At 57.5% G+C, this 23,196-nt stretch overlaps 1 protein-coding gene across 1 annotated transcript; it reads left to right on the top strand.

The window, feature by feature from the left end:
* The first annotated feature begins 4,547 nt into the window (after positions 1-4,547).
* DVL3 (dishevelled segment polarity protein 3) lies at positions 4,548-22,650 on the top strand. Its single transcript, XM_055124576.1, has 16 exons — positions 4,548-4,968; positions 12,476-12,545; positions 12,944-13,065; positions 13,192-13,301; positions 13,391-13,526; positions 13,638-13,731; positions 13,844-13,913; positions 14,526-14,665; positions 14,765-14,841; positions 14,921-14,988; positions 15,109-15,258; positions 15,684-15,815; positions 15,998-16,165; positions 19,362-19,577; positions 19,667-20,077; positions 20,903-22,650. The coding sequence occupies exons 1-16, from the start codon at positions 4,808-4,810 to the stop codon at positions 20,932-20,934; spliced, it is 2,157 nt and encodes a 718-aa protein (XP_054980551.1). The 5' UTR covers positions 4,548-4,807; the 3' UTR covers positions 20,935-22,650.
* The last annotated feature ends 546 nt before the right edge of the window (positions 22,651-23,196 follow it).

Genomic DNA, 23,196 nt, shown 5'->3' with positions numbered 1-23,196 from the left:
TTTTAGGCCACATCAATTATGTTTAGAGGCTACCACTGGCTCTGTCTCAAGGGCTGCTCCTGGTAGTACTCACTCAGGCCTCCTGCATGAAAAGCATGCTCTCAGTCCATGAGGATCTCTCTGTAACCTCAGAGATTATTTTAAAATTTGCATAGTTTCAAGAGAAGATATCAAAAGGTATATTTATTCAATTAGGAGTAATGCATCCAGGAAATGAAGATCTGAAAGGAATTCTTAGGAGGAAAGAGAGAACATACAGGAGTGACAGCCTCAGTGAGGTCAGAGCAAGGCAGCAGAAGACACCAGACTGCAAGAATTTTGGGGCAACACCCCCAGTGCCCAGGGATTACTCCTGACTCTGTACTCAGGGATCACTCTTGGAGGGACTCAGGGGGCTCTATGGGGTGCTAGGGATGGAGCTAGGTCAGCTGTATGCAAGACAAGTGCCTTATCCCTATCCTTTCTTTGTGCCCCCCTTAATATGTGTGTGTGTTTGCTTTTTGGGTCACACCCAGCGATGCACAGGGGTTACTCCTGGCTCTGCACTCAGGAATCACCCCTGGCGGTGCTCAGGAGACCATATGGGATGCTGGGAATCAAACCTAGGTTGGCCGCATGCAAGGCAAACACCCTACCCGCTGTGCTATCGCTCTAACTTCCCCTTAATATATTTTTGACTGAGGGAACAAACTAGGTACTGAGAAACTATTAGATTATGTGAAATGGTAAGTATATAACATAAAGAAGAAGGCAAATGAAAAGGCAAGGGATTTTTTTTTCCCCTTAGCTTTTGGGTCAGACCCAGCAATGCTTAGGGATTACTCCTGGCTCTGTAGTCAGGAATTAATCCCGGCAGTGCTCAGGGAACCATGTGGGATGCCAGGGATTGGCCCTGGTCGGTGTGTGCAAGACAAATGCTTTATTCACTATACTATCCTCTCCAGTCAGCAAGGGAATGATTAGTGTCACAAGAAACAGTGTTGTAGAGGAAGCATTCGTTCATTGTCAAAATGATCCTTACTGTATTTATTTATTTATTTATTTATTTATTTGCTTTTTGGGTCACGCCCGGCAATGCACAGGGGTTAGTCCTGGCTCTGCACTCAGGAATTACTCCTAGCGATGCTCAGGGGACCATATGGGATGCTGGGAATCGAACCCGGGTCGGCCGCATGCAAGGCAAACGCCCTACCCGCTGTGCTATTGCTCCAGCCCCACTGTATCTATTTAAACCCCCAAAATGTTAAGATGTTAGTGAAGGTGGAAGAGAAATAAATTTATCTGTCAAAAAGTGAAAATCAGGACTGGAGTGATAGCACAACAGGTTGGGTGTTGGTATTGAACACAGCCAACCCAGGTTCGATTTCTGCATCCCATATGGTCCCCTGAACACTGCCAGGAGTAATTCTTAAGTGAAGAGCCAGGAGTAATCCCTGAGCATTGCCAGGTGTATTCCACCCCCTACCCTGCCAAAAAAAAAAGAAAGTGGAAACCAATAACCAACACCTAGAGTGTATAAATCAAATAGTGAAAGGTAAGAAGACACACCAAGGGCAGGAGAGAAATGGGACTGGGGGCTGGTGTCCTACATGCATATTTGATTGTCACACATTGCATTGATAAAATGAAGAAAAAGGCAGGCATGGGACAATAATACGCAGGGTGGAGCCAAGGATGAAACTCTGCAGTAGAACATGTACATGTATGAGGCCCTGGTTTCATTCCCCTGGCCACAAATCAACAAAGAAGCCAACTAAAAGACTCAAATAAAACAGCTAGATTTGCAGAAGTGAAAAATATTACCTGTGGGCTAGAGAGCTGGTTCAAGGAGCTGAGCACATGCTTTGCATTTGGGATCCCCGGCACCTCAGGGCCCCCCATCACCTCTGGGAGCAATACCCATGCACAGAGTGAGGAGTAGTCCCTGGGCATTGCCAGGTGTACCCCCCAAAAAAATAAATCACAGGAGAGATAATACAGGGGGTAAGGTGTTTGCCTGGCATGTGCCCGACCAGGATTTGGTGCCTAGATCCACATATAGTCCCTTAAGCCCCCCAGGAGTGATCCCTGAGCAGAGAGTGAAGAGTAAGCACTGAGCACCGCCAGATATGGGCCCCCAAACAAAAAATCAAAACCAAAATCTGGGGCTGTACGGTGGGTAGGTCTCTTGCCTTGCACATTGCTGACCATGATTCAATTCCCAGCACCCCTATGGCTCCCCCAAGCCCTGCAGAAGTGACCCTGAGTGCAGTGCCAGAGTAAGCTCTGAGTATTTATGACACAAAAAACAAAAAAACAAAAGAAAAGAAAAACATTAAGCCAAGTCATAATGAAATAAAAGGCAGTAAAAGATACAAGTTAGATTATAATTTTTTCCCCCTTTTTGGGTCACACCCGGAGATGCACAGGGGTTACTCCTGGCTCTGCACTCAGAAACTACCCCTGGCGGTGCTCAAGGGACCATATGGGATGCTGGGAATCGAACCTGAGTCAGCTGCATGCAAGGCAAATGCCCTACCTGCTGTGCTATTGCTCCAGCCCCAGATTATAAATGGTTTTGAAAACCATGCAGAGGGGCTGGAGTGATAGCACAGCGGGTAGAGCGCTTGCCTTGCACGCGATTGACCCGGGTTCGAATCCCAGCATCCCATATAGTCCCCTGAGCACTGCCAGGGGTAATTCCTGAGTACATGAGCCAGGAGTGACCCCTGTGCATCGCTGGGTGTGACGCAAAAAAAAAAAGAAAACCATGCAGAGGATGTCTGGAATTCATCAGGGAATGTGCAGAAGAGGTGATTTACTTTTGAAATGCTAATTCAGTAACAGAGTACAAAGTCGGTCCCCATTCTTGTTACTGTGCCTTAAGCCTACCTGTATAATATGGTCCCAGACTACCTTTTAACCCCATGGACCAATATCCTGTGGCCTTCTCATTTCTCAAAATTGGCAGATTTTGGCCATTTGGCGATGCCTTCTGACTGGGGGCCTCCTCCCAGATCTTCTACAGCCTCTTCCTCCATTCCAGTTCTTTAACAGGAGGGAAGGAGGGATGGGGGGGGGGGGGAGGGGACAATATTTTTGGTGCTCAGGCACACAAAATTTTCTGTAGCATTGCTTTTTGTTCTGGGGTGGCTCCCAGTGGTGTTCTAGGATCCATGAGGTGCCAGGGATTGAACCTGGGCTCCTTTATGCAAAGCATGCACACTAGTTCTTGGGGATATCTCCCTCCTCCAGTTCTTAGTTTTAGTTCTAGTGCAAAACCCTCCTCTGATCAACTAAAATCACGTCCTTATTTTTTTTAATTTCCTGCTTTATTTTCTTTATCCTATCTTTTTTGTTTTATTTTGAGGGCCACACCCTGTGGTGCTTCAGGCTACTATGTCTTGGGGAGGTGCTGGGGGCTTTAACCCAAGCCTCCCCCACCCACATGCACCATGCAATGCAAAGCCCTTCGAGCTATCTCCCTGGCCCTCTCCAGTTATCTTCTCAGAGCATTTGTCTCCCTGAAGCTATTTACTAGCTGGTGCACCTCATTCTACATGAGCTCAAATCCTGAGGACTGCCCTGTCTATCTTATTTTTGTGGTATCTCATGACTTGCTCAGAATAGGCTCTACCGATGTGTTAAATGAATGAAAAGCTAGAGGGTGAGGAGAGCTACTGGAAACATTCTACTTGGTTTGACACTTAAGCGTTCATGCATCTTCATTCTTTTCCAGTGCCAGAGATCAAACTCAGAGCCTCACACAACGCAAGACAAGAGCTCTATGGCTGAGCGGCATCCCTACCCTGTATCTTCAATCTCACGCGCTGGTCTCTCAACCCACAACCCATTAATTTTACTTGGGAGGCAGGGGGCACACCCTGCAATGCTAAAGATCATTCCTGGCTGTTGTGCTGGGGGATCTAGGGGCCAGCTGCAGAGAAGGCAAGCAAGTGCCTTAATCCCTCTGTCTCGGGCCCTCAATCCATTTAAGCCACGACTTGGCACCTAAGTGTCGAGGTTATAAAAAGGAATTAGAACATAGCCCATTCTGTCGCCTAAAGAGTTCAGTTTGGTAGACACAGTGACAGCAGCTAAGCTTCAACAGACCCTAAAGGGACACACAGGTCGAGGTCCCCCGAAGCCTCCGGCGGCGACACGTGGTCAAAATCAACACCCACTCCCAGCCCCCGCCTCTGGGGGGCCAAAGAAACGCCAGCACGACCACGCTCTCCTGGGGCGGAGAAGCAGCCCATTCCTCTAGTAGGTCCAGAGGCTTCAAGAGCACACAGTCCCGTGTCTCCTGGACCTTCGGCGACCAGCGCCAGCTCCCTGCCGGGCCTGGGACTCCGCGATCGGCCCCTAGCGCTCCGCCAGGCCAGACGGCGGCGGAGCTGGCCCGGGAGCCTCGGCGGCAGCGGCGGGGGCGGAGCGAAGCGGGGCGGGGCCTCGGGGAGGGGCGGGGCCTGGCGGCGGCGGCGCACTACCCGGCGGCGCCTAAGGGAGGGGCGGGGCCTAGGGGGAAGGCGGGGCCCGGCGGGGTGGGGCGGGGCCCCGGGCGGGGCGGGCAGCGCGCCGGGCCGCAGCGCCGAGCCAGGAGGGCCGCGGCCACCGGAAGAGTCGCCGTCGCCAGCCGAGCGGCGAGAGGGGGAGCGGAAGCGGCGGCCGCGGCGGCGGCAGGCGGCGCTGGGACCCGGGAGCGGCCGGAGAACAAGGGAGCCGAGCTGGGCTGCGCCTTGGGCTGCGCCGCGCGCCGCCGCCCGAGAGGCCCGGCCCGGCCGCCCGAGCAGGCCGCGCGCGGGGCGCCGGGCCCGAGGCCGGAGCCATGGGCGAGACCAAGATCATCTACCACCTGGACGGGCAGGAGACGCCGTACCTGGTGAAGCTGCCGCTGCCCGCGGAGCGCGTCACCTTGGCCGACTTTAAGGGCGTGCTGCAGCGGCCCAGCTATAAGTTCTTCTTCAAGTCCATGGACGACGACTTCGGGTGAGGACGGCCCCTCGCCGCGCCGCGCCTCGCCGGGGACCCTGCGGTGGGGGGCGCCGCCGTCCCCGGGAGCCCTCGGAGTCGCTGCCCACTGCCGCCCCCGACCCCCGCTGCAGACAGCGGCGCCCCGCGCGGGCAGACACACGCCCCCTCCGCCGGCCGGGCCCGCCCGCGCAGGGAGCACCTCCGCGGGAGGCACCTGGGGGCGGCCAGCCGGCCCCCCGGCCTCTCGCCCCTCTCCCAGCCTTGCCGCCCCGCGACTCCCAGCCATATTTGGAGTATCGGCGCTGGGACTTTGAACCATGGGGGAGGGGGAGCTGGTTGGGGTGCCCGAGGCGGGGGCGCCTGATGTTTGTTTCGCGGGCGCCCCCTCTTCCTTGGCGGGTGGGGGGCGCGTGGTGGGATGTTGTCACGGGAGCGGAGCCCCCCCGAGCCCTTCCTGCGGGGTGCTGGCTAGCCGGGTGCCAGCCCGTCCCCCCATCTCCCCCACAGTATGCACACGGGGAGGGGAGGGGGGGTGTATTTTCCTCCAGAGGGGTGGCCGGGAGGCCGCGGGGGGACAGGGGCCCCGCCTGGACAGTGAGGGGTGGGGGGTTGCCCGTCGCGACGTCTCCTTTAAGAAGGGCTGGAATGTTGGAGCCGGAAGGCTCTGTAGCAGCTGGCCTGGATGGGGGAGCCTGGCCGGCCCCTCGCACCCCCCCACTCCCAGGGGACTGGGGGAGGCCCCCACAACCTGCCCCGCACTGACTGGGCGCAGGGCCTGGAGGCCCACAGGGAAGGCACCTCTCCAGCCCTTTGGAGGCCGCGGAGCCGAGTGAGGGGGGCAGCCTTCTCCCCGGCTTCATCACACGGCCCCCTGGGGAGGGTGGAGGGGCCCAGAGCCTCCTGGCTCCAGCCAGTGGGTTTCCGCTGTCGCTGCTCCGGGGCTTGGGAGCGCAGGGCTGGATGCTGCGGGGAGATTTTGTGCTCCGAAGTGGACCGGGTCTGTTGTTGTGCGTGCCTGGGGTGGGGCGCTCTGGGTACAGTAAGGGTATAGTAATGATGGTCTGGCCTCTGTCCAGAAACTGACACCCCTGGTGGTGAAGAGACTTTGAAGTGGGATCAGCCTGAAAGGGGGAGGGGGTGGGGGGGAGGGGACCAGGGTGGGTGCCTTGGCGGAGTTGGAGCAGCCCAGGAGACCAGTTGGCCTCTGGGCTGGGAGAGGGGTTCATCAGCAGAGGCCCGCCCGCACCTCCTGCTCAACCCTGGCCCCAGCCCCCAGCCCCTCTCTTGAGGCTGCTGTCAGGCCAACTGGGCTCGCAGGGACCCATCCTCCCCCCTTTCCATCCACTCCCCTTGGCTTAGCAGTGTTCTCCCAGGCCCTGGCAGCTCAGTCACCCTTTAGTAGCGGGACCCAATCAGTGTGAAAGCACCGAGCTCCTGCCTCATAAAATATGTCACGGATAAAAACTATTAAACTGGGGGTGAGGCAGCACTCATTGAGGTACCACCTGAAGCTCCCTGGCCGACTTTGGTGGTCCCCGAAACACCCTCTCCAGAGTGTCCGAGCAGACCCCTCCAGCGGGTCGGAGAACAATGCTGATATGAGAGCAAGGCGCTGGGTTTTGTTGTTCTTTAATCCCCGGAAGGACGATGATCGAGCCGGGGAGGCTGTCTTGTCAGAGAGGCATCACCAAGACGCATGGATTCTTGGCGCTTATATTTTAGCCAGTGCTTTTTGCAGTGCCAAGCACTCATCTAAGTGCTTTTCAGATCTTGACTCATTTAATCCTATTAACATCCTATTAACTGAGTCCCTGAAATACTTAGTAAGAGTCCCAGTTTGCAAACGAGCGGCAACGAGCACAGGAAATTTAAGTGACTTGCTTGGCATCACCCAGTAATGGGCACCGTTTTTGATTTCACATCAGGATTGTGAGCCCAGAGTTGTTGAAGGCCTTCAGCTGGTATGGGGGGGGGGGGGCTGTGTTGTTTTTTGCTAGTATGTTATTTAATTTTTTTCCTAGGTTTTTTTTTTTTCCGGTGGAGATGGAACTAGTCAGGTGCATGCAAGGAAAGTGTCTAAACTGTACCATCTCACCCCCTTTCTTCCCCATTGTCTTGTGTGTGCTTCCTTTTTTTTGACATTCTGAACCTCAGCAAACTGTCCAGGGGGTGGGGCTGCTACTGATTTACCCCCAGGAGAGAAGGGGCAGGTAGAGGCCAGACAACCGATGGGAAAGTGGCTCTGACCAGGCAGCCTGCCGGCTCTCCAGGCGACCCCTGGACATTCTAGTCTGTGACCCCCAAGGACACCCCAACTTGCACCTGCTCTGCAGAAGTATTTGTCAAGCCCAGCATAGACCCTGCCCACTTGAATGATTTGGGAAATGGAGAGAGAGTCTGCATTTCCAGCACCAGGGAGGTCACGGATGGTAGGACAGGTGCCACCACTAAAATGGCCTGGAGCTGGGGGTGGGTGGGGGCACCATGGCAGCTGGGTCACCCACTGTTCCCCCCTCTCCTAGTCACATACTACTTGCCTCTGTACCTTCTGCGGAGTGTTTCCCCCCTATCTCTGGCTCTTAATTCTTTTGCCCTTTGGGTCGATGTGTTGGGGGTGCAGGGATGCAGGCGGCGAGCAGGGACTCGGGAGGGGCAGCTCCAGGGCACTCAGGAATGCAGGGCCCCTGTGTGTTCAGAGGGCCACAGTTAAGAGAGTGTCAACCCTGCAGGCGTCTGGACGGCGCACCCCTCAGCACGTCCTATGCCTCACACTCCTCTGTGTCGAGCTTGGTCGGGCGCCACTTCTCGGAGATGTGGCTCTTCTGGTGGCCGGGGAGCTTGATCGTGGCTCTCCATAGAGCTCAGTGCAAGTGGACATACTGACTTGGCCGGTGTGGACCCCGGTCACCATGCCCTGGGGCTTGCCAAGCTCTCTCCTCCCCGCCCCCTCTCCACACATATCTGGAGCCCACGACTGGGGACAGCAGGAGGGCAGATATGAGTGTCCACCACAGAGGACTGTCTCTGGGACAGCTCTCCAGGCAGCAGATTGCTGGCCCCTCAAGGGCCCACTGAGAGCAGTCACGCCACGCGTGAGTGGAGTTTTGTTTTGAGGTTTGGTTTATGTTGTTTCTATTTCAGGGCTATGCCCTCCCCACTGTACTACTGCTTCAGCCCTAGGTTGAGTTTTTGTTTTAATTTTCGGGCCACATCGGTGATGCTCAGGGCTTACTCCTGGCTCTGAACTCAGGGATCACTCCTGGTGGGCTTGGAGAATCCCATGGGATGTCGGGAATTAACCTGAGTAGACCATGTGCAAGGCTAACATCCTACCTGCTGTCCTATCTTGGGCCTGGTGGGTCTTTTAGGTCCTGGCACGATCCTGTCCATCCTCCTGGGGAATCCCATGGAATGTTGGGAATTGAACCTGAGTAGACCATGTGCAAGGCTAACATCTTATCTGGTGTCCTATCTCGGGCCTGGGGGTTAAGTCTCTTCGGTCCTGGCACGATCCTGTCCATCCTCCCTCCTTCCCTTCAGCCCCTGTCTGGGGGACATGCCTGCTGCGCTGCTCCTTCCTACCTGTAAATATTTCCAAGAACCATCCACTGAGTCGGAGCTTGGCCGGGACAAGGCGGGCTCCTGGGTGAACACTTCCCGAGGTGCTGGCAGTGGCAGATACAGGCCTGACACTCTCTGGACCCAGCAAAGGCTCCACTGCTGAGCGGGCCACGGCTCGAGTGCGCGTCTGTATGTTCCCTGCTATCAGATACGTGCACCTCATGGCAGAGGACACCCTGCTTTTATTGTTGGCCGGGACAGAGCCAGGGAGTTACGAGTCCCATTCATCAGGACAAGACAGTGGCTTGGAACATAGGAGAAACTTCTCTAGGTTGGGAAGGCCAGTGGCAGAATCAGAACTGGAACCCAGATCGGTCTGATTCTGCTTGGGGTATGAGTGTGTCTGTGTCAGTGTGTATATATCGTGTGTGTACAATGTGTGAGTTTGTGTATCTATCATGTGTACCTGTGTATATATTGTATAGTATGTATACTGTTTGTATATGTCTATGTATCTGTATATATTGTGTGTATCAGTGTGTGTATATTTTGTGTATCATTGCATGTCTGTATATCTTGTGTGTGTCTGTAGTGGTATGTGTATGTATCATGTGTGTCTGTATATATCAGTTAATGTATCACTGAGATGTGTCTCTGTGTGTGTTGTGTGAGTGTATTTGTGTGTACTAGTGTGTGGATATGTGAGTGGGTAACAGTGTATTGTGTGAGTATCCATGTATATTATGTGGATGTGTACCAGTGTGTGTGTATATATTAGCATATGTGTGTATCAGTGTGTATCATGTATATTTTATGTGATTGTGTGCATCTTATGTGTATATCAGTGCGTGTATATTGTGAGTCTGTATGTACCACGTGTCTGTGTCAGTTTGTGTATCATGTCAATAGTGTATATATCATGTGAGTGTACGTTACTGTATCATGTATCAGCCATGTATGTTGTGTGTCTGTGTAGCAGTGTGTATCTCTGTGTGACCGCGCATGCATGGGTGTGTGAGTGACAGAGGAAGAGAATGAAAACCCCACCAGGGGGAGGGGGCCGCCTGCCCGGGTCCCCCAAGGCTGCCGCAGATCAGCTGATGCCTGAGTCAGCAGAGCCATGGTGACCTGCCAGTGACCCCCAGAAAGAGGAGGCATTTGGACCGTGGGACTGGATGGGGGGCTGCTGGGGACAGATGGGGAGGGGGGATACTCTGCAACAGGCTGCCCCCCCCCAGGCCCTCTCAAGCTGGTCACTGAGTCCCTGCTGTGTGGTCCCCGCACCTTCTTCCCCTTTGATCGATGCCTTCTCCCAGGAGGCTATAATGGGGGGGACACGAGCTGCCTCTCTCCCTTTCTAGCCTGCTCTGTCTGTCAGCCTTGGGTGACTTGGGCCGTTTTCTTGGGGTCGCTGTGGGGTAGGAAATGGTGGCAGAGCCGGAGCGAGATGGGAGGGAGGAGGGCAGGCGTGGCCCTGGGACTTGGCTGTGAGTCCAAGAATGCGAGCATCGCGAGGAGCCAAGCACGTCCCGGCCCAGGGCAGAAGCTGCTCCAGCTCCTGCCTAGCTGTCCTCCCCCTGCTCCTAGCTCCAGGCCCAGCCACTCCCGCCCGCATCTCTGCTCCGGGCTGCCGGACACAAGCGTCCCGGCCTCCTCTAGCTTTTCCGGTCCCCTGCCCAGCCCACACTGTAGCCGCAGCCTGACTGTGCTCCCCCGCACCCCGGGGCCGAGCGCCTTCCTCACACACAGCCCGGATTCCCCTTCACTGCCTCCCGCCCCCTCATCACGGCCTCTGTAAGGGACTGAACGTGAGGTGAAGAAAAGCAGAACCGGGGGTTGGGGGGCGTAGGGGCCAGAGACACCTGGGGCCAAATTCTAGCTCCTTGACACAGAACATTTCTCTGTTACCTTATTTCTAAAAAGAGGATCTGTACAATAATGTCTGCATGGCAAGTCTGATGTGAAAATTATACGTTCTGATGACAGAGCTGAGATGGTGTAGTATCTAAGAATAAAGGCTTTGGAGTTAGGCTGCCAGGCTTCACACTCTTCCTGCCCGCTCCTCCTGCCCCTGGGCTTTTGGGCATACCTTGATGGTGCTCAGGGTTTGCTCATTGCTCTGTCCTGTGGGATCACTCCTGGTAGGACTCTGGGAACCAGATGTGGTGCTGGGGATCAGACTCCGGTAGGCTGCGTGCAGGGCAGGCTGCAGACCCACTGTCTGTTGCTCCAGTCCCCTAAAATCAGACTCCTTTTTGTTGATGTTTTTGTTTGTTTGGGGGTCACACCTGGTGATACTCAGGGGTAACTCCCGACTGTCCTCAGGAACCTCTCCTGTGGGGCTTGGATTAGCCGTACGCAAGGCAAGTGTCCTACCTGCTGTGCTGTTTCTCCGGCCTCAGACTCATAGGCTTAACTCGTGACTCACTAGTGGGGTTAGTGAGCCACTATAGCCCCTACCCCATCTGCAGAGGCTATGCGACCCCCAAGAACACCTCAAGCAGCAAATAGTACCAGCCGCAATATGAATTACAGATTTTCCTAAGCAAGCATACCATAGTAGGGTTTATTTATTAGTTTTGGGGCCACACCCAGCAGTGTTTAGGACTTAATCCTAACTCCGTGCTCAGGGATCACTCTTGGCAGTGCCAGAGATCAAACCAGCATCAGCCATGTACAAAGCAAACGCCTTGGCCTCTGTACAATCTTTTTAGGGCCTGTGAAAGAGATTAATTTGTAGTGACTATGGAGATAGCTTAAGGGACTGGCATGCATTGCTTGGGAGGCCCATTTAAAAATAAAGCCAAGGGGCCAGAGAGATGATATAGTGGGGAGGGAGGCCACAAGCTATTTTTTTGCTTGTGGCCAACCTGGATTTGATCCACCAGCATCCCATATGGTCTCCCGAGAAACGCCATGAATAATTCCTTAGTGCAGAATCAGGAGTATGAGCAATGGTCAGGTTTGACCCGAAAACAAAACAAAAGAATTAAATGTAAAAACAAGGCTGGAGATAGTCCCAGGGGTCAGGCAATTTCCTTGGATGCAGTCAACCTCAGTTTCGTCTCTGGCACCTCATATGGTTTCCCCAGTACCACCAGGAGTGAAACTTCCACCCAGAACGGAGCATAACCTCTGAGCACATCCCTTGTAGCCTCAGAACCTTAAAGCAAAGACTTGATTAGTTCATGTTACAAATTAGTTACAGTAGAGTAACAACAGTAACTAATACTGAAATATAATAACTAACACTGAACTGTAATTAGGGCTATGTGGTGGCTCTTCCTCTCAGCACCTCTTACTGTACACAGTGTTTCAGACCCACAATTGACAGGGTGACACTACAGATGGTGGGGTGGCACTGTGCAGGCGCATTTGGGGACCCTCTGAGTCTGCACTTCCTTGTCTGTGCCTGTTTTATTTATTTGGTTCTTGGCCTGCACCTGGTGATGCTCTGGGGTTGCTCTTGGCTCTGCACTCAGGAATTACTTCTGGTGGTGCTCAGGGCACCATATGGGATGCCGGAGATCAAACCCAGACCTGGCCAGGCAAAAGCGCCCTCCCTGCTGTACTGTCACTCTGGCCCTGTGTCTGTGTTTTATCGAGGCTGTGAGTGTGAGAAATGAGACTCTGAGCTAGGGCTGAACTGTGCCTGTGGGCGTGACTCGTGGGTGGAGGGGTGTGGAGAGGACGCATCAGTGACGGGAAGGAGCAAGGCCAGCCTGGGAGGGCTGTGGAGATGGTGAAGGCGCTTGAGATCCTGGGGAGCCGGGCGGGCAGTGGGGCATCTCCTTCATCCCGAGTCTTGGAAGTCGTCCCCCAGTAAGGCGGCCGCCTGGGCACCGGGCAGGGCTGTAGAACCACCCCGGGGTGGGTTCCCTCCCAGCTGAGAGGCGAGGCTGTGCGGGTGCCTGCATCCCCACCCTCAGAAAGCTCTCCAGCCCGCCCCCTTTCCCTGCAGAGTGGTGAAAGAGGAGATCTCAGACGACAATGCCAAGCTTCCCTGCTTCAATGGCCGAGTGGTGTCCTGGGTAAGCACCTCCTCGCCCTCCCTGTGTCCCTGTCCCCTTGAGCTGTGGGCCGTCCCGAGACCCTCTGCTGGCTCTGCGCCTGCCTTCCAGCCTTTAGACGGGAGCACCCTAGCCTGGGGGAAGAGGGGGCGTGGGGGAGCCGGGAGAGGCAGCGGCCAGAGCTAGGTCAGGGGCGCTGGGGGACCACCTGGCTCCCTCCTGGGTCCCAGCAGCTCCCTTCCGACACCTGTTGGTCTCCCTCAGCCCACTGCTGTGGCCCCCGAGCCACCCAGGGGCTGCTCTTCCCCTTCTTCTGCAGTCCCCTCTCTCCACCCTCCCACCCCTCCCCTCCCCATCTCCCGGCCCGCGTGCCTTTCTCTCCCTTTGCCCACACACCCTCCCCCCTTCCCACCTCTCAGCTGGTATCCGCCGAGGGCTCGCACCCCGAGCCAGCACCCTTTGGTGCGGACAACCCGGCTGAGCTGCCGCCGCCCCTGGAGCGCACCGGGGGCATCGGGGACTCCCGGCCTCCGTCCTTCCAGTGAGTGGGACCTGTGGATGGGAGGGCCCGTGCCAGGGGCGGGCGTGGCCTGTCAGTCCAGACCGGGGCTGGGGGAGGGAGCCCCCAGCCTGCCCCGTCCCCCACCAAGTCCTCTCCCCGCTGCAGCCCTCATGCTGGTGGGGGCAGCCAGGAGAACCTGGACAACGACACGGAGACGGACTCCCTGGTGTCCGCCCAGCGCGAGCGGCCGCGCCGGAGAGATGGCCCCGAGCATGGTGCGCCTTCCCCGCCTCCCTGCCCGCCCCGGCTGCCCCTCGCCCTCTGCCCGGGCCCTGTCAGCCAGCAGCCCCCCCTGTCCCTGCAGCCGCTCGGCTCAACGGCACAGCCAAGGGGGAGCGGCGGCGAGAGCCGGGGGGCTACGACAGCTCCTCCACCCTGATGAGCAGCGAGTTGGAGACCACTAGCTTCTTCGATTCCGACGAAGACGACTCCACTAGCAGGTGGGGCTTTGGGACCCGGGCTCTGAGGGGCGGGTGAGGCCTGGGCAGGGGGCCTCGGGGAGGGGGCCAGGGCGGGGCCAGCCTGGTGGGGACCGACTGTGGGCCCCGCAGGTTCAGCAGCTCCACGGAGCAGAGCAGCGCCTCGCGCCTGATGAGGAGGCACAAGCGGCGGCGGCGGAAGCAGAAGGTGTCCCGGATTGAGCGGGTGAGGACCAAGGCGTGGGTGGGAGCCGGGCACCCAGCCGGAGGAGTGGCCGGGCGGGAACGGAGGTCCTGCCGCCTGCCGCTCAGGGCCGCGGTCTCTTGGGCCCTTGCAGTCCTCGTCCTTCAGCAGCATCACGGACTCCACCATGTCACTCAACATCATCACAGTCACGCTCAACATGGGTGAGTCGGTGCTGCACCGCACACGCGTGTCCGTGGGCACCCCACTGTAGGATCTGCCCGAGCCTCCTGGAGCGCGTGACTGCTGACCCCCCTCCCCGCCCCCTTCCCATTTGCCCACCATTTTGTCTTGTCTTCTGATATCTGCCCTCGGCACTTCCTTTGGGAAAGAGCGGAATATAATGCACAGTGCCCCAAGTTTGGCATTTAGGGTTGTTTTGTGCTTACTTGGGGGAGGGGGCACACCCAGCAGTGCGTAGGGGTAATTCCTGGCTCTGTGCTCTGAGATCACTCCTGGCGGCTTGGAGGAACCATATGTGGTGCCGGGAATTAAACCAGAGTTGGCTGTCCGCCTGGCCCTGTACCGGCTCTCCGAATGTCAGTCTGAGTCTGAATTCTGACTCTGTCGCTCACTGCCTTAGACAAGCTGCTGAGCTCCTCCAGGTCTCCAGCGTTTCCCCTGTAAAATGGGACAGGAGAAGAGTAAGCGACAGGCTTGGTGCCCAGGCCAGGTTCCGTCCATGCTGGCCCTTGTCCCTGTCCGCCCTCTCTAAGAAAGGCCCAGGTTTAAGCATGACTCTCGCTCCCCCCTCAAGAGCTTGTTGTTCCCCGTAGAAAAATACAACTTCCTGGGCATCTCCATCGTGGGCCAGAGCAACGAGCGCGGGGACGGGGGCATCTACATCGGCTCCATCATGAAGGGTGGGGCCGTGGCTGCTGACGGCCGCATCGAGCCGGGAGACATGCTGTTACAGGTACTGCCCTCCCAGGGCCCTTCCAGTGGGGGAGGACCCCCGCCAGCTCTGCAGCCCTGACCCGTGCCCCCACCCCCCCGCCTGGTCCCCCTATCCCAGGTCAACGAGATCAACTTCGAGAACATGAGTAATGATGACGCTGTGCGGGTGCTGCGGGAGATCGTGCACAAGCCAGGGTAGGGACGGAGGGACGGGCCCCGCGGGGTGGGGCAGGGGCACATGCCCTGCCCTCACCCACCCCTGCCATGCTTCCAGGCCCATCACCCTGACTGTAGCCAAGTGCTGGGACCCAAGCCCACGGGGCTGCTTCACTCTGCCCAGGAGTAAGTAGGTGGGGGCGTAGCCTGGGACAGCCCCCCATCCCCCGCTTCTTCAGGTGCCCTGTTCCTCCACATACCCCCCCCTCCAGGGCTCTGGCAGCCCCTGACTTCTCCTCCCTGCAGGTGAGCCCATCCGGCCCATTGACCCTGCGGCCTGGGTCTCCCACACGGCCGCCATGACTGGCACCTTCCCCGCCTACGGCATGAGCCCCTCCCTGAGCACCATCACCTCCACCAGCTCCTCCATCACCAGCTCCATCCCTGATACAGAGCGTGAGTGTCCGGCCCGAGCCCCGCCTCCGCCCCGAGGGGACACCCCGCATCCCCCCGGCTGCCCACCCAACCCTCACTCACCAGGGTTTGCTTCAGAGCCTGTGCTGAGCACCTCCTGTCCCTGGGACCAGTGACCACCCCCCTCTGCCGGCTCCCCGTGGTCTCACCAAGGGGCTCTCGGTCAAGCATCCGTCCCGGCGTGTGGTCTGCAGTCCGCGCTCCATAAAGGGCTGCCGAGTCTGCCGCCATCACTGATGGGGCTTCTTTCTTCTCAGACCCCTTTGGAGAATAGACATGAACGGCCCCTGGTGTCAGGGAAGGGCGCACTGCGTGCCCGTGCGGGCCGGTCCGCCCCGTTGCCTCACAGTGGTGAGGTGAGCGAGCTGACTAAGTCTGAGGCCTGTTTTCTGCCCCTCCCACTGCAGGCCTAGACGACTTCCACCTGTCCATCCACAGTGACATGGCAGCCATAGTGAAAGCCATGGCCTCCCCTGAATCCGGGCTGGAGGTCCGGGATCGCATGTGGCTCAAGATCACCATCCCCAACGCGTTCATCGGTGAGAAGACCCCACGGTGGTGAGGGGGGAGGTGTTGTGTGATGGGGCGGGGCAGCCCAGGGGCCCAAGACCTCTCTGGGGGCCCCTCTCTGGAGCGAGAACCAGCCCCACCTGGTGGCTTGTGTGAGGCCACGCGAGTCCCGGTCGGGTGGCCCTGAGTCAAGTGGCGGCCTTGTCCGCAGGCTCCGACGTGGTGGACTGGCTGTACCACAACGTGGAAGGCTTCACGGACCGGCGCGAGGCCCGCAAGTATGCCAGCAACCTGCTGAAAGCCGGCTTCATCCGCCACACCGTCAACAAGATCACCTTCTCCGAGCAGTGCTACTACATCTTTGGTGATCTCTGTGGCAGTACGTGCCCCCTGCCCTGTCTCCTTCTGGAGGGGTGGTGCCCACGGCTGGGGCAGATTCCAGGGCACCCATGTCAGGGTCCACAGGGCGCCCGCATCACCTCCCCATGTTCTGGCATTCTCGCCTGGCACGGGCCGTGGCTTCAGACACCTCCCCTCCCCCGGTCCTCGGACCTCCCTCTGCCTTCCTGGGGACAGATCGTTCTCCGTTTCCAGATGAAGAAACGGAGACTTCAGAGGCTAAGTTAGACACGTGAGACCTTGGGTCTGGATCTCTCGAGCCTTTGCTCTTCCGCCCCAGCCTGTGTGGTACTGCAGGGACATGGCTGTAGCACCATGTCGGTCCCCCTGGGCGCACCCCATGTCCGCAGCCTCCTCACACAACCCCACTACCCCCTGGGCTGCGCCTCACGCTTCTGCTGGGGAAACGGTGAGGCCTACACCGTACCACAGGCAATACCCAGGAGTTGATCCCGAGGGTGCCAAGCCAGCGGGGGTCACTGAGCAGGAGAGTGCAGGGAACCCCCTTCCTCTGAGTTTATGGGGGCCTCCAGCCTGGACAGCACTGCTCCTGGCTGACACCAGTCACTCCTGCCTGAGGGAGCCTTTCTCTTTGGTTTGGTTTGGTTTGGTTTGAAGTCACCCTGCAGTGCTCAGGACTCACTCCTCACTCTGCACCCAGGGGTCACTCCTGGTAGTGCTCGGGAGACCATATGGTGTGCTGGGGATGAAACCCATGTCAGCTACGTGCAAGGCAAGTGCTGTACCCATGGAGCTATCTGTGGCCTGGCAGCCGTTTTGTGAAATTGCTTCCCGTTAACTTTTAGACACTTGACCCTGTCCCCAAAGTGATGATACTCCCCTTCCCCAGGAGATATGGGAGCTGTTGGCAGGGGGTGGGGGGGACAGGGCGGGGGACTGTAGCAGCTGGTGCAGTTGGGGGGCGCTTTCTGTTTGCTTAGAGGTGATTGGTTTCCAGGGGGTCACTGAGTGATTTTGAGAGTCCCTGGGGAAGTTGGGATCCCTTGGGACCCCTGGACTAGTGATTGGTGCATAGGGTTTGGGGTGAGCCAGCTAGTATGTTCCTGGCTACACACTTATCCTGGGATCATTAGCTACACATCACCTGAGTGTAGAGCGGCTGGGCCGGGCTTGTGAGGGTGGCGGGGGGCTCAGGCAGACCATGGCTCCTGGGGCTGAGGGCCAAGACGGTGTTCTCATGCTTATGCATTGTAAAAGCTGTGTAGTTAGCAATTTTAAGAGGACATTGGGTTTGGATTTTGGTTTTGGGGCTATACCCAGCACTGCTCAGGGGTTACTCTTGGCTCTGCAGGAATTACTCCTGGTGGTACTCAGGGGACCGTATGGGAGGCCAGAGATCAAACCCTGGTCAGCCACATGCAGGGCAAGCCCTACCCATGGTACTCTCTGTCTGACCAAGAATAATTGGTTTTTGTTGTTGTTTTCCACATTTCGGTATCTCCAAAATTAGATGTGTCTTGCATTCAATGTTCTCTTAGATTCAATCAAGTGTGGTTATTAATATCAGAAGAAACAGCCTGACCCAAAGCCCAAGGGATACACAAATCTCAGGGCTGCAGTGGGTGGCATCTGCTCGGCAGACTCAGCTCCTTCCCTGGGGCCTCCTGTGTCTTCTGCTTCAACCCAGGCCCTCAGAGGCCCGGCCAGGGAGATCCTGACAGGACAGGTGCTTTCCTGGGGCCGGAGCATAGTACGGCGGGCTGGGCGCCTGCCTAGAATGGATAACGTAGGTTTCGTCTTCCCGTATGGTCCACCAGGAGCCTGCAGGAGAAGGCCTGAGTACCCAGGGTGTGGCCCAAAAACAAACAGCAGTTAGTTATTTCCCTTCTCATCGGGGAACCAGCGCCCTGATGGGCGTAACGTGAATACAGTGAGGCCAGTGCCAGCTGTGGAGCCAGACCTGGCAGGACATGGGGACCGAGCACAGGGGACGCCTCTCCGCTGCTCTCTGGGCCCTTCTCACCTCCCCGTGCTTCCCTCAGCAGCACTGGAACACGGACGCTCAGGGCCCCGAGAGGCCCAGCCTTCATTTTGTTTGTTTGTTTGGTTTTAGGGCCATACCCAGCATTGCTCAGGGGATTATTTGATGTTGGGAGTCCAACCTGGCCTCCTACCTGAAAGGTGTGGTCTGGCCCATTGAGTTCTCTGGCCCCTCCTACGGGCTTTCAGTCATTTATTTTCAGTCCTGAGAGGGGGGAGGGCAAAAGGTCATGTACCACCTCCCCCTCCACACCTGTTCTCTCAATACTACGCCCTGCTGACAACCTCATTGGTGAGGTAAGGAGAAAGTAAACAGTTCTCTTTTGTTTTAAAAATCAATGCAGAAAAAATACTTTTTATTTAAAAAAAAATTTTATTGAATATTTGAGACTATTAGTAAACAGTTCTTTATTTAATGACTTTTTGGGGGAGGTGCATTGTTGATGGTGCTCAGGGATCACTCCTGGCAGGCTCAGGGGACCACATGGGATGCCAGGAATTGAATCCAGGTCAGAATTGCGCAAGGCAAACGCCTAGCTGCTATTCTGTCTCTCCAGGCCTCCGAAAGTCAGCAGCTCTTACATTGTGGCTACTGTTTGGGTTGGTCACAGTCTAGTGGGCCACCCTCTTAGGACTTTCCCTTCCTCATCTAGATAAAATGTCTTTAGAGGTCTGAGCCATAGTATAGTGGGGAGGGCACCTGCCTTGCACGCAGCTGACCTGGATTCAATCTTCCGCGTCACATACGGTCCCTGAGCCTCCAGGAGTGATCCCTGAGTGCAGGGCCTGGAGTAAGCCCTGAGCATTGCTAGGTGTGGCCCACAAACAAAAATGTGTCTCCATACTTCCTTCATCTACCTCTGGTAAGGGGGCCCGGGGAGCCCCTTGTGATGTGGGTGTGTCATCGCCTCCGGCTGCCCCTGGAGGAAGAGACAGAATGCCCTCCTGGGCATCCAGATTTGGGGTGGTGGGGGTCATGATCTGGGGCCTCTGAAGGGGTGATGAGGGCTTTCCAGAGGAGGGGTTCCCTGGGACTGTGCCCCCTCTCCGCCAGGTGGCAGAGGGGTGAAGAGGGAGTGAGCTCTGGTGTTTAGGCTGTGGCTGTCATCCGGTCCTGCCGGGGAGAGGGGACCAGGACGTAGAACCCCCCTCATGCAACCCTCCCCTCCTCCCAGACATGGCCAACCTGGCCCTGCACGACCACGACGGCTCCAGCGGCGCCTCTGACCAGGACACGCTGGCACCGCTGCCGCACCCGGGGGCCGCCCCGTGGCCCATGGCCTTCCCCTACCAGTACCCGCCGCCCCCGCACCCCTACAACCCGCACCCCGGCTTCCCAGAGCTGGGCTACAGCTATGGCGGGGGCAGCGCCAGCAGCCAGCACAGCGAAGGTAAGGGGTGCAGAGCGCACGGGGGTGGGGGCCGGGGTGGGGGTCCTGGGTGCTGAGCCCCGCCGTGCCCGCCCCCTCCGCCCCTGCAGGCAGCCGGAGCAGCGGCTCCAACCGCAGCGGCAGCGACCGGCGGAAGGAGAAGGACCCCAAGGCCGGGGACTCCAAGTCGGGCGGCAGCGGCAGCGAGTCGGACCACACGAGCCGCAGCAGCCTGCGCGGGCCGCGGGAGCGGGCGCCCAGCGAGCGCTCGGGCCCGGCCGCCAGCGAGCACAGCCACCGCAGCCACCACTCGCTGGCCAGCAGCCTGCGCAGCCACCACACGCACCCCAGCTACGGGCCCCCGGGCGTGCCCCCGCTCTACGGGCCCCCCGTGCTGATGATGCCCCCGCCACCTGCGGCCATGGGGCCCCCGGGGGCGCCTCCCGGCCGCGACCTGGCCTCCGTGCCCCCCGAACTGACCGCCAGCAGACAGTCCTTCCGCATGGCCATGGGCAACCCCAGTGAGTTCTTTGTGGATGTGATGTGAGCAGGGCCCCCCTCTCCGCCCGCCCCCGCCTTCCGCCCCTCCGCCCCTCCTCTGGCCTGCCTTCCCTCTGCCTTTTTTACTTTTGTCTTGTACCTGGAAGGGAAATAAACGGAACTAAATCCTGGCGCGCTAACTGCTCGCTGGGCGCGGCGCGGGTGGGTCTCCCCACGATCGCCGCCGCAGCGCTAACCTGCTACCGCCCGGCTTGTGCCCTCCGCCACTAACCGCCACCCAGGACTCCAGGCCCCTTCCCAGCCCGGGCCCTGTCCTGGTGCTGCCCCACCGCCTCTCCCCGTGCACACTTCATGGGGCCGCTGCAGCTGGGCCTCTGAGGCCTGTCCGCCCCTCCCTGTGCGGCCTTCGTCCTCAGCGCCCTTTCTGCAGTCAGCTGCCCCCCTCCGGTAGCCCGTCCCTCCAGCATGTGTGCCAGTCTCTCCAGGTTTCCCATTGTCCTGATACCCTCCGCCAAGAGCTCCTTCACCTGTCCAACCCGGCCTTGTCTGCCCGCTGGCCGGTCCCCACGGGGGCCGAATTCACCCCCAGGAACTTTCCCTGCTTGCCCCCACCTGGGCTGACCGTGGCAGAAGCCCAGAGGGCTCCCCTTCACCGCCTGAGCTGCTGCTAGTGGCTTTCGGGGACCCTCCCTATTCTCCCCCTCCTGCCCCCCCGACTGCCCTGTGTGCCAGCTCGTTCAGCCCCCTAATCCTACTAACACGCAGGCTCTGCTCGTCTCCGAGCCTGAAACATTTCTCTTCTTTCTTTTTCTCCCCTCCCTCCATTTTTCCTGGGCCTGGAGCAGCCAAGAGTTTCGGGCTGTTTGACTTTCTGTGAGTCCCCAGCGAGGGGAGGCCCAGCCTCGGAGGAGACCAGGAACCCTGCTTCAGCAGCCCCTCAGGGCTCCCCAGGATACTCAGCCCCACCCCCGCCCCACCCCCACACTTCAGCATGTTGAGACACTAGGCTTTGGGGGGCGAGGGCCCCAGCCACTCACCTGTTTGTGACTTCCCCTTTTCTCTCTCCCACAAACACATATGGGGTATACACACACACACACACACACACACACACACACACACACACACCACACACACACGTGCCTATGCAAAGTTCTCGTAAGCCTCAGGGCTGGTCCCTGTCCAGAGGGCTGGGCCCTCTCTCCCAGTCCTCTCCTGGTTGTGGGGCTGGTCCCCAGACTCCTGTCTCCCCTTCCTCAAGCCTCCCACAAGTCCCTTTGTCTTTCTACCTGCACAAAGCCCAGAGGCTGGGGCTCACTGAGCCCCAAGGACGATTCTCCAGGACGCGGACCGGTCGTTCTCGCCCCACACCCCCTCCTGTTGATTGCCGTACTAGCCCAGAGCAGGCCCGGCAGGGGCTTCTGGGGCTGCAGACAGCCAGGTCGCAGAGGTTGCGTCCCCTCCGCTGCAGCAAAGCCTGACTCATCTTAAAGCTCATTTAGAGATTTCCCGGCTCCCCTAGGCTCCCACGCTCTTAAGCCCGGAGCATCGAATATGAGGTGAAGGCCAGGGCCCCAGGCTCTGAGGCATGTGGGCATTTGTTCATTTGAACCAGTATTCCCTGGGGGTTTCGAGGTGAGGGCTCTGTCCCGAGAGTGACTTGGAGCTCTGGGTTTGCTTCCAGCTGTCCCCCGCCCCCCACTGTTCTCTTTTATCCTCTGCCTTGTTGGACTCTCGAGAACTCCTCTGTCATTGCCTTCCGTGTTGGTGCTCCCCATGTTCTGTCTTTGGTCCTCTTCTCTTTCCTCTTTTACTCCCCCAAAGGATGTCATCCAGGAACCAGAGAGATAGTACAGGGGATAAGGCCTTGTATGTGACAGACTTGCTTTGATCCCTGGCACTGCCCGTAGTCCCCTGAGCACTGCCAGGAATGATCCCTGAGCGCAGAGCCAGGAGTAAGACCTGAGCAGTGTAGGGTGTGGTCCAAACCCCCTTGTCCCCCCCAAATTAAGAAAAGGCTATCACCCTCCTGCCACTGACATGCTGGTGATCTCCAAGTCTCTATCTCCAGCTCCCACTTCCCTCCAGTCTTTAGACCTGCGTTTTTGTCACCCACTGGACAGCTCCACGGGCATGTCTGTGGGGCCTAAAGTCGCCTTCCCCCTTTCAGGATGTCATCCTAAATTCCAGCCCTAGTTCCTTCATACAGTCTGCACAGGCTCGCCAGCTAGGAGTATTGGGGGCCTCCAGTTCCTTCTGATGTCTTACTGGTCACCATATCATAGCCATTCCGCTCCATCAACCTTCTTTGAACTTGGCCCTCCTTTCTCTGCCTCTAGTTCACCAGAGCATGGGACTTGGGGTCCGGTGGTTCTGGGTTTGAATCCCAGCTCTGCTACTCTTCTGGTTGCGTGATAGAATTATTCATTCTCTCTGAGCCTCAGTTCCCTCGTATGTAAAATGACGATAATAATACCTACCTCACAGGGTTGTTGTGAGGATTAAATTAGATAGTGTACGAAAGGTGCCTCGCACAGTGCCTGGCACACAGTAGACTAGGTGCTCAATAAATGGTAGCTATTATTATTTACTACTACTACTATTATTATTTTGCTCTGAATTAGAATGGGTTTAGGATTTCTGTGGAAGATGAAACATTTGGAAATGGGAAGAGTGAGGCCTTAAGTTCTGGTTCTGTAGTGACTAAGGTTTGTGTCCTGTCACTGTCTAGTATCAGGCCATCCAGAGTGAGGAAGGCCAGCCCTGCACCCTGCTTCATCCTGGTTTCCAGCAGCAGGATGCAGGGTCAGGAAGGGTTCCCCTCTCTTCCCTTCGTCCATGACTGCTCGGCTGGGCCCAGGGGAATGGCAGGATGTCTGCCCATGGAAGGAGGAAAGCCGACAGGTTTTCTTCAGATCCTGCAGGAGTTATGTTCTGGGGCTCCCTGTCTCACAGCATGGGTGGGAAATTCACTTCATTAGAGAATTCAGAAATCTAATTTTCAACTAATGTCAACTCACCAATGACCAGAGATAGTACAAGAGTTAAGGCACTTGTCTTGCATGCTGTGGACCCCAGCACCACCAGCAGTGAGCCTTGAGCACATATAGGTGTGATTTCCCCCAACCCCCAAAAAATA

This window comes from Sorex araneus, chromosome 2 (genome assembly GCF_027595985.1).
Source record: "Sorex araneus isolate mSorAra2 chromosome 2, mSorAra2.pri, whole genome shotgun sequence".
Lineage (NCBI taxonomy): Eukaryota > Metazoa > Chordata > Mammalia > Eulipotyphla > Soricidae > Sorex > Sorex araneus.
This window is presented reverse-complemented; position numbering and strand designations above follow the sequence as displayed.

Coding starts and splice junctions, on each gene's coding strand:
- DVL3 (XM_055124576.1), top strand. CDS start 4,808: ATGGGCGAGACCAAGATCATCTACCACCTGGACGGGCAGGAGACGCCG. Junction 13,066..13,191: donor TCCCGGCCTCCGTCCTTCCA/GTGAGTGGGACC, acceptor TCCCCGCTGCAG/CCCTCATGCTGGTGGGGGCA. Junction 13,527..13,637: donor GAAGACGACTCCACTAGCAG/GTGGGGCTTTGG, acceptor TGGGCCCCGCAG/GTTCAGCAGCTCCACGGAGC.